This window comes from Hyaena hyaena, unplaced genomic scaffold (assembly GCF_003009895.1).
Source record: "Hyaena hyaena isolate Hyena2069 unplaced genomic scaffold, ASM300989v1 scaffold_103, whole genome shotgun sequence".
Taxonomy (NCBI): domain Eukaryota; kingdom Metazoa; phylum Chordata; class Mammalia; order Carnivora; family Hyaenidae; genus Hyaena; species Hyaena hyaena.
The window spans coordinates 2898588-2908362 of NW_024080735.1; the positions used below are offsets into that span (position 1 = coordinate 2898588).

The 9775-nt window shown below is 52.1% G+C and overlaps 1 protein-coding gene across 1 annotated transcript in view; it reads left to right on the forward strand.

Annotated features, from left to right (window-relative positions):
* The window catches only part of STUM (stum, mechanosensory transduction mediator homolog), a 55086-nt gene extending 45994 nt beyond the window's left edge, over positions 1-9092 (forward strand). The window contains exons 2-4 of the mRNA XM_039235773.1: positions 282-461; positions 6888-6896; positions 7814-9092. Of these exons, the coding sequence (XP_039091704.1) occupies positions 282-461; positions 6888-6896; positions 7814-7848 (224 nt within the window). The 3' untranslated portion in view covers positions 7849-9092. The remainder of the gene's footprint in view (positions 1-281; positions 462-6887; positions 6897-7813) is intronic.
* Positions 9093-9775: the final 683 nt, after the last annotated feature.

The following is a 9775-nucleotide window of genomic DNA, read 5'->3' on the forward strand; positions in this document are numbered from 1 at the left end:
TGAATGTACCTCCTTGGGTGGCTTCCATGTTCTCCTCCCCCCCGCCCCCGTGAGATCTGTTAGGTCTTACAGCTTCACCACACACGGTTGGTGTTTTCTCCACCACTGCCCGCTGACCCTGCCGATGGCGCACGTACCTGCGTAGTGGCGGGGTGGTTTGTCATGGCCCCAGGACTGCACACAGGGGGTGGGGGGGCGCTGGGCCCCGGGCCGGCCACAAGCACACCAGCTACCATGTCCCCTGGCACCCTCAGAAAGCTGTCCCCTCTGGCCTCTCACAGGGACGTTCATCTCAGCCTTCGCCGTGCTGTGTGGAGCGCGTACTGACCTCCCGGACAGGCACGTGTGCTGTGTCTTCTGGCTGAACATCGCAGCGGCCCTCATCCAGACCCTCACGGCCATTGTCATGGTGGGCTGGATCATGAGCATCTTCTGGGGCATGGACATGGTCATCCTCGCCAGTGAGTAGCCATCAACGCCACGCTTTCTGCGGGGGGGGGGGGGGGGAGGGGGCTGGGCTGGGATTTGGAGGAGGGGGCGAGAGTCAAATGGTCTTGGCAATTGTGATCCCGTGGGGCAGGGACGCTCAGCAGGCAGGTCTGCCCCTCCCCGGAGCCTGGTGCTCGAGAGGGCTCACCTGTGTCCCCGTCACTGGCCACCGGGCACACGGGGACCCTCCCCACGTGCCTGGCCCAACGCCTGCAGGGAATCCTGAGTGCAGACAGGCAAAGACCAGAGCTGGAGGGTGTGAACAAGAACAACGGAGCTTCTGTTCAGCTCAGACGCATCGGGCATCCCCTTTATCAGGGAAACTGTCCCTGACGACCCTGAGTAGCCAGGGCGTGGCCCTCACCAGCTGAGGTCCGCTGTGCCTGGCATCCCCTGTCTCCATCCAGCAGTTTCCAGAAAGAAGGAAGGCCTGCTTGGCATCTCTCCCCATGGGAAGCCCTGTAGCTGCGGCATGTGTTTTGTTTTACAGCCAGGCAGCATGATTTTTCTCCCTTCTTTGGATCTAAACTTCGTTCATTGTGTTGTGTGAATCCTTGCCCACCATTTGGCACAAACTTGATTCAGACACAACACTGTTTTGTGCAAGTGCTTAATGTTCCTGAGTCAAGCTTACCGAAAGTGGCTTGATTAACATTTAAAAAATAACCTAGCGATATACCTAGGGATAAACCTAATCAAAGAGGTGAAAAATCTACACACCGGAAACTATAGAAAGCTTATGAAAGAAATTGAAGACGACACACACAAAAAGATGGAAAAGCATTCCATGTTCATGGATTGGAAGAACAAATACTGTTAAAATGTCAACACTACCCAAAACGATCTGTACATTCGATGCAATCCTTATCAAAATAACACCAGCATTGTTCACAGAGCTAGAACAAACAGTCCTAAAATGTGTATGGAACCAGAAAAGACCCTGAATAGCCAAAGCAATCTTGAAAAAGAAAACTGAAGCAGGAGGCATCACAATCCTGGACTTCAAGCTGTATTACAAAGCTGTAATCATCAAGACAGTATGGCACTGGCACAAAACCAGACAGATCAGTGGAACAGAACAGAGAACCCAGAAATGGACCCACAAACATATGGCCAACTAATCTTTGACAAAGCAGCAAAGACTATCCAATGGAATAAAGACAGTCTCTTCAGCAAGTGGTGCTGGGAAAACTGGACAGCCACATGCAGAAAAATGAACCTGGACCACTTTCTTACACCATACACAAAAATCAATTCAGACTGGATGAGAGACCTAAATGTAAGACAGGAAGCCATCAAAATCCTAGAGGAGAAAGCAGGCAACAATCTCTTTGACCTTGACCACAGCAACGTCTTACTTGACATGTCTCCAGAGGCAAGGGAAACAAAAGCAAAAATGAACTATTGGGACCTCATCAACATAAAAAGCTTCTGCATAGTGAAGGAAACAATCAGCAAAACTAAAAGGCAACCAGTGGAATGGGAGAAGATATTTGCAAGCAACTTATCAGATAAAGGGTTAGTATCCAAAATCTATACAGAACTTATCTAACTCAACACCTAAAAACCAAATAATCCAGTGAAGAAATGGGTGAAAGACATGAATAGACAGTTTTCCAAAGAAGACATCCAGATGGCTAACAGACACATGAAAAAAATGCTCAACATCACTCAACATCAGGGAAATACAAACCAAAACCACAATGAGACACCACCTAAAACCTATCAGAATGGCTAGAATGAACAATTCAGGCAACAACAGGTGGTGGCGAGGATGTGGAGAAAGGGGGACCCTCGTGCACTGTTGGTGGGAATGCAAACTGATGCAGTCACTATGGAAAACAGTATGGAGGTTCCTCAAAAATTAAAAATCTAGAACTACCCCACAACCCAGCAAATGTACTACTAGGTGTTTATCCAAAGGATAGAGAAATGCTGATTCAAAGGGGCAAACGCACCCCAATGTTTATAGCAGCACTATCGACAAGAGCTAAAGTATGGAAAGAGCCCAAATGTCCATCAACAGAGGAATGGATAAATAACATGTGGTATATATACAATGGAGTATTACTTGGCGATCCAAAAAGAATTAAATCTTGGGGCGCCTGGGTGGCTTAGTCGGTTGAGCGTCCGACTTTCGCTTGGGTCATGATCTCGCGGTTCATGGGTTCGAGCCCCGCGTCGGGCTCTGTGCTGACTGCCAGCTCGGAGCCTGGAGCCTGTTTCAGTTTGTGACTCCCTCTCTCTCTGACCCTCCCCTGCTCACACTGTCTCTCTCTCTCTCCTAGAAATAAATAAAAAATATTTAAAAAAAAAAAGAATTAAATCTTGCCATTTGCAACAACATAGATGGAGCTAGGTTGTATAATGCTAAGCGAAATAAGTCAGAGAAACAAAATATGATTCCACTCATGTGTGGAATTTAAGATACAAAACAGATGAACATAAGGGAAAGGAAAGCAAAAATAATATAAAAACAGAGAAGGAAAGAAGCCATAAGAGACTCTTAAATACAGAGAACAAACTGAGGGTTGCTGGTGGGGCATTGGGTTGAGGGAAGGGGTGATAGGTACGAAGAAGGACACTGGTTGGGATGAGCACTGGGTGTTATATGTAAGTGATGAATCACTAAGTTCTTTTTTTTTTTTTTTTTTAAATACTTTTATTTCTAGGAGAGAGAGAGAGACAGCATGAGCAGAGGAGGGTCAGAGAGAGAGGGAGTCACAGACTCTGAAACAGGCTCCAGGCTCTGAGCTGGCAGTCAGCACAGAGCCCGATGCGGGGCTCGAACCCACAAACCGCGAGATCATGACCTAAGCGAAAGTCGGACGCTTAACCGACTAAGCCACCCAGGCACCCCGAATCACTAAGTTCTATTCCTGAAAAAATATATATTTTGAAAAATATTTATTTGAAAAATAAATAATAATAAAAATATGTATTTGAAAAATAAATAAGTAAATAAGTGATAACCCCTCCCACATACACAAAGAACTAAAACCACTCACAACAATAAAAAGAGATCTTCCAAAACAACTTTTAAAGAAACCACAAAAACTACTTGCCAAAAATTGACTGAAGGGTGAGGCGGTAACACCCAACATCTGCTCTTCTGAAGATTTTTCCTGAACTTTCTAATCATACAGTTTTGGCCTGGTAGAGGAGAGATCTCTTTGAGGCCAACGTCTCTCGGTGCATTAAGGAATTCTCATGAGTGCAGAACAGCACGATGTGATGTAAGCTCTAGGCTTTTCCTGTGGTAGTTTGGACAGAGCAGAAAAAGGTCTACTGAAATTTCACGTGGGGTCGAGATGTGGAGGGAGCCATTTTGTTTCATTTAAGAAAGCTTTGGAGTACCTCCGATGGTTTTATAAATATCCCCTCAAGGTAGGAACACACACACACACACACACACACACACACAAAGGTAGGAACACAAAGAAACCTCCTCATATTTGTGACTTTGTTGCAAAGATGTCCATGGTAGTTTTTAAAAAAGTTTTATGTGGAAGGGTGTTAGTAATCTTAGTAACTAATATTCCTCAAAACTCCAAAACATCCTCAGGGGAAATTTTTTCAGGAAAATGAAAATGGATTAATGTTCTCTAAACATGAAACCACTGCCTCATTATTGTAAAAAAAAAAAAAAGGAACCGCAGAAAATAAAGAAAAGTGAAAAAAATAGCACGAGTAAGGAAATATTTAAAGATATTCCAAAGCCACCACTGGCAACATTTGGCTCATCTTTCCAGAGCCCTTATGAAATATGTTCAAACGTATGCTTATGCAGTTTTTGAAATTTGGATTATTTTATGAATATCATTCATTTTTAAATTTTGCTTTTTTTTTTTTGCATTTCCATGTCTAGAAATATATGGAGTTTTAATTACTTTCAGGATCTCCTTTGGATGTCGTGATTACGTTTTTTCCCTTTGTAGAACGTAGTTGAAATCACCTTTTGCAACTAGATACTCAATAAGCGCTTTCTGGTGACAAAAACCCCCAGTGAGAGAAGGGCATCGTCCTCCGTCCATGTACTGGGTCACCACTTGGGGGAATGGCTGTTGTTGACCTTGAAACGAGAAAAGGCAGCCCTTAAAATCTGAGTCTGTGCTTCCATTTAGCTTCCTTGGCCGTAACTTCGGCCATTGCCCTTTGGAGCAGAGTTGACATAAAGCCGATTTACTTGTAATGTGTGCAAGAGGGGAACTGTCTTTTACACTTTTTAATTTAAAATGAGCTGTTCTCCGAGTGCCCGAGTGGCTCAGTCCCTTGAGCCTCTTGATTTCGGCTCCGGAAGACAGACTGAAGAACTTCCAGATCGGACGCGTTAGGCTAAAGAGAAGTAGCCACTCCATGCAATCCATGCCTCCGCGTTGGGTCCTTGGGTCACCAAAGGGCATGAGGAGACCAGTTCGTGAAAACTGAACAAATTCCTCGGGTTGCATACTACTGCCCTGATAACTGCCCTGCGGTTATGAATGAGGCTAACATTGGGAAAACGTGGCTCAGGAAAACCATAGGAATGTTTTTGTACTATTTTTGCAAATTTTCAAAAATCTGAAATTCCATCGCACCAAAAAGCTAAAGGATTAAACAATATAAATAATCACCTAGCAAGACCCCAGAACAAACACCGCATGTGCCTTAAAGCAGCCACACACGCCTCCAGGGGCCCCCATGCGTGTTCGCTGTGTTTCCGCCCGTTCTGTCCCCTTTGCTGGGCCGCGGATTCTCGAGATCAAGGACTGCGTCTCCTCAGGCGCCGCTTTGCCCTTCTCCTCGCACCCCAGGCTCCTCCTGTGTCCCCCACACAACAAAGCCACTCACGGGTGGCACTGTCCTCAGCCTCAGTGGCAAAGCCTGACCCCTTTGACTGCCTCCTTCGCCATCACCCCGATGTCTACCCGGGCACTTGGGCATTTAGGAAGGAAACTTTCTGCTGAAGTGGAACGAGTCATGTCACCGGCCCGTCTCAAGTGAGTTGGTGCCTAATCCCTAGAGCTTTCGGGTTATTTTTATCTTAGTCACCTTTAAAACCCAGGAACCCCAAGGTCTATATCTTAGACGTACTCAAAAGGGTCCCCCAGATCATGTCCTTGATGAGGAAGCATGGACCCTGAGAAGTAAAATGGCGTCAGGGGGACCTGGGCACATCCTCTCTTTCCATCACCCCAGACTGTGGTCTTAGCCGGAAACCCCCGTCCCATGGCCGGGCCGGCGGCTCTCACGGCATAGCAGTGGGAGAAGCCCATTCCCACCCCGCCCTAGGCCTTCGCAGCGTGGATGTCCCCACGCCGGCTCTGGGATGCTCTTTTTGCGTTCAACTCTTTAGACTCGGCTGCAGGAGAAAACCCGCCCCGCCTCACCCCTGCCTGCTAACCCGCCCGCCTCAGCCACCCGCCTCAGCAGGTGCCTTCCGCCTGTCCCAGGAAGTAAACCCGCTCTGGAAGGACACGTGGTTGCCACTCTTGAGATGTGGGCTGGGGGGGGGGCGTGTGTGTACCCCAGGATGGAGACTTTGAAGGGAGGACCACCGTCAACTTGTCTGCCCGGCCGACAGGTGCGTGGGGGCTGTACTTTCCGGTGTCATCCCGCCCCTTCCCGCAAAAAAGAAGGGGATGTCTCTGTGGAGCAGAACAGGGTGCCCTTCACGCGGCCCTGTCCACGGTGCCGTCATCGAGTGCACCACCAGCAAACGCCGCTAAGAGGAGCATCAGGCCAAACCCAGATCTAAGCAGAAGTTAAAACCAAAGACTTAGGAGCGTGGCTCTGCTGATGTGAATCACAATGAAGAGCAGCCCACGACAGCCTGTCGGGGTCACGGACCCACAGATCCTCGGCGGTTCTCCGCCACTCTCTCTCTGCCACGGTACCCGTGCGAATCGGATTCAGGACGCTTCCTGCCGACGAGTGTCACATGTCCTCGATCCTCGGCTTTGGACCGCCGCAGCCACGTGGCCGGCTGATCTGGAATGTCTCCAGAACAGTCTGTTGGCCGTTGCCCTGCCTCGGGCTTTCCCCAGGCACCAGGCTTTCTGTATGTGGCTCCTGTCCCCACAAAGGATGACCGCACGGCTCAGGCAGAGCCTGGCTGGGACTGGGATGGGTCACTTCCCAATCTTTAGTCTGGAAAGAGTGAGGGGGTAAGGGGTGGTCCTGGAGGGAGGAGTGGGCTTGGCTGAGCTGGGGGGCTGCGGGTGGGCCCCCTGGGAGTCTCCCATGAGCCCCTGCAGCCCAGCACACATCTGCTGGTCCCTGGACCCAGGCACAGCCCTTCCACATCTGCTCCTCCTTATACTTCAGCCAGTCCCCGCGGCCTCCATTTTTACCCTGTTTTCTCTCTCTCTTTCTCTCCGCTCCCTCCTGTGGCCTCACATCCCTGTGTTGCCCCCAAGTTTCTCAAGGTGAGTCTGCTGATGGGCGCCCGCCACCGCGCTCACCGCCCCCCAACACAGACGCTCCCTGCCCCTCCCCTGCAACCTGGCCATCAGGTTTTCTTTTTTTTTTTTTTAAATCTATTTGTACTTATTTTTGCATTTTTTGTGTATTCTGGGGTTTGCTTTGGTTTTCTTTTTGTTTGGAGTCTTAGCTTTCTGCTTTGGAAAATGTTGAAACATAGACAAATATCGAGGGCCTGGTGTACCGAGACCCACGATGCCCACACCGGCTCCCCTCGCCCTCCATAATTAGGACTCAAAATCAGTGAATAATTTGGGAACTTGAGAAAAAAAGCAGTTAAGTCCATAGAAGCTCCCTCTAGGGCTGAGTGACCAGCTCACAGCAAATTCCAGTGGCTGGATTTTCCCAATGGCCTCAAAATGATCAACAGGGTTTTAAAGGCTCAGAGCACCCCCCACCCCACGCCGTCCCCCTGTCTGTGCCTCAGACATCCGGCTGCTTGAGCTCACACATGCGGTGACGGTCTTCTGTGTCCCGTCTTCCCTGTTGCTTTCTGTCCCATCCATCCACACGTTCCCAGGTGTGCGTCGCACTGGCACTTCCTCCCACGGCTCTGCCTCGGAAGTCACACCAGGCCATCTTTTGTGCAGTGGCTTTCGGGGACGTTGGGTACCTTGCCGCCCCCACCCAGACACCCTCCGCTCCCATACCCCCACTAAACCCAAATTTCCTGGGCTCTCCATCCTTCCTTTTGTTTCCCATTAAAAAGCGCATGCCCTGGGAAAAGTTGGAACCCCGCCCCCCCCAGCCCCGAGCATAGCAGTCGTTTCTACCTCAGTGAGAATAAGGCCTCACGAACGTATTCCAGAAATCCTGAAGGCAGCTAACATCTCACCGTCTCTCTTCTGCTTCTTCCTCACAGGCTACAAGGAACAGGGCATCCCACAGCAGCTGTGAGCCCCAAGGAGCCACCAGGAACTCCAGGGTGGTCCGCGAGGGCCGCAGAGGCAGCGGCGAGCACAGGGACCCTTCACATTCTCTTCTGCTCTTTCCTGGGTTTGCAGCGCCAAGCGGGGGCGATTTAAAAAAATTTTTTTCTTTTGAAAACACATCTGCTCTTCTTGGCCGGCGGTGAGGCTGCCGCCCCTTCCCCTGCTCCAGGAAAACAAGCATCTCAAGTGGGGTAGGGATGAGGTCCGGATTGCCGACAGCGAGGCTGGCATGCTGGGCTCACCCCTGCCTCGCACGGCTCTTCGCCCCCAGCAAGGGCCAGGGCCGCAGGGCTCAGCGAGGGCCAGGACGTGGCACACACTTCCCCTGGGTCCCCAGCCCCTGTCTGGGCGTCCGCGCTGTGGTCCTGGTGGGGGGGAAGGGGGCACAGCAGGGGTGAGGGTGAGGACGCACATCCCAGCCCGACGTGGACAGGCCTGCAGTGTCTCCTGGCCCTGCCTGCCCTTAACTGCAGCCCACCCCCTTCCTTGCCCTTGAAATCTCCGGGCCTGGGTGTGTTTTGACCTCTGTTTCCCTGGAAGGAGGCCAGTGACCCCATCCCCCCGCACATCTGCTAGCGTGGCCGGTGTCCATCCACAGAGGCCCCGCGCAGACGTGCGTGCGAGCCGGCCGGAAGCATTCTCGTCCTTCCTAATGCCCTTTCTGGCCCTTCGGAAATCCTCGGGGCTGGACGGGTCTCAGGACTCAGAAAACCTGGATCTGACACAGAACGAGGGAACTTCACTGCCCGGAGCGGCTCCCCGCCACCCAGCGCAGGGCTGCTGCGCAGACACGTGAACAGTCTGACCAACAGGTAGCCTCCCCGTACTCGGTGCAGGTCTGACTTGGGCCTCAGTAAGTCACGGAGGAAAACTCGCCGTTCAGGGGCATTTGGGGACAGAGGGCGGCAAAAAAAGAAAACCGCAGGAGTCGTGCACTTCTCTCTGAAAACCCCTGTGCACACAAGGCACGGGGGACATGGCTGTTGCGACAGAAATTCCTCCCCCTGCAAAGGGACAGTGGGGCCTTTGCGGTGCCTGTGTGACCGTCAGGGACCTGTGGGGGGTGGGCGGGCAGGAGCTCACGGAAGTTGTTCAGGCCACCGCGGGTCGAGTGTTGATCGGAGGTTAAGAGAAAGGAGATCCGAGGTCACGGGATCAGGTGAACTGCCGCGTGTCTGTTTTCATCCCCCGGGAATCGTGACATTGTGGGTCTGGCCCCAAGCTGTTTGCGGGCCTGGGGCTCGCCGGGGAGTGGGCCGCTCCCGGCCCCCATAGAGAAACCGAACCTCCCGCAGCCCCTCCCTAGCTCCCCGGGCCCCCACTCGGAGGCGGGCTCTCTGGCCCCGGGCCGATCATGCCCCGCTGCCTGCCACTTGGCTTTGACCAGCTCCCCGCCCTCCCCTGTGGCCGCCTGGGCCCCCTGCACTTTCTGAGCCCCTGGCGGTGTCTGTCTGCCTGTCCTCTCCCTCCCAGCCCCACCAGCCTCTGCTGCCACTCCGTGTTTGCGATCTGTGTGTTTTCAAGGCGTGAGAACCTTTCGGTGTGTGAAGACGGTGTCATCTGGGCCAGGAAGAGAGCAGGTCGCTGCCGGCTGCCCCCCAGGAGGCCGCGGCAGAGAAGGGACAGCGCTCCGGCTGAGCGTGGCCCCACGCGTGGGAGCCCAGTGCCTTGTCTTCGGGCTGCTGAGGGGCGGAGAGGAGAGAGCAGTCTGTGTGGGATGCTTGGTGGTGGTCCAGACACAGGCGGGGTTTTCCTGAGTGACAGGTGTCACCCTGAGCCCTGGAGGGGGCTAATCCAGGGCTTGATGGGCTCAGAAGGCCGTTCCCCTGGGCACCACCCCCCCAGGCACCCCTCCTTGGCCAACTGCTTCCAAACTGGAGAGTCTGTGAAGA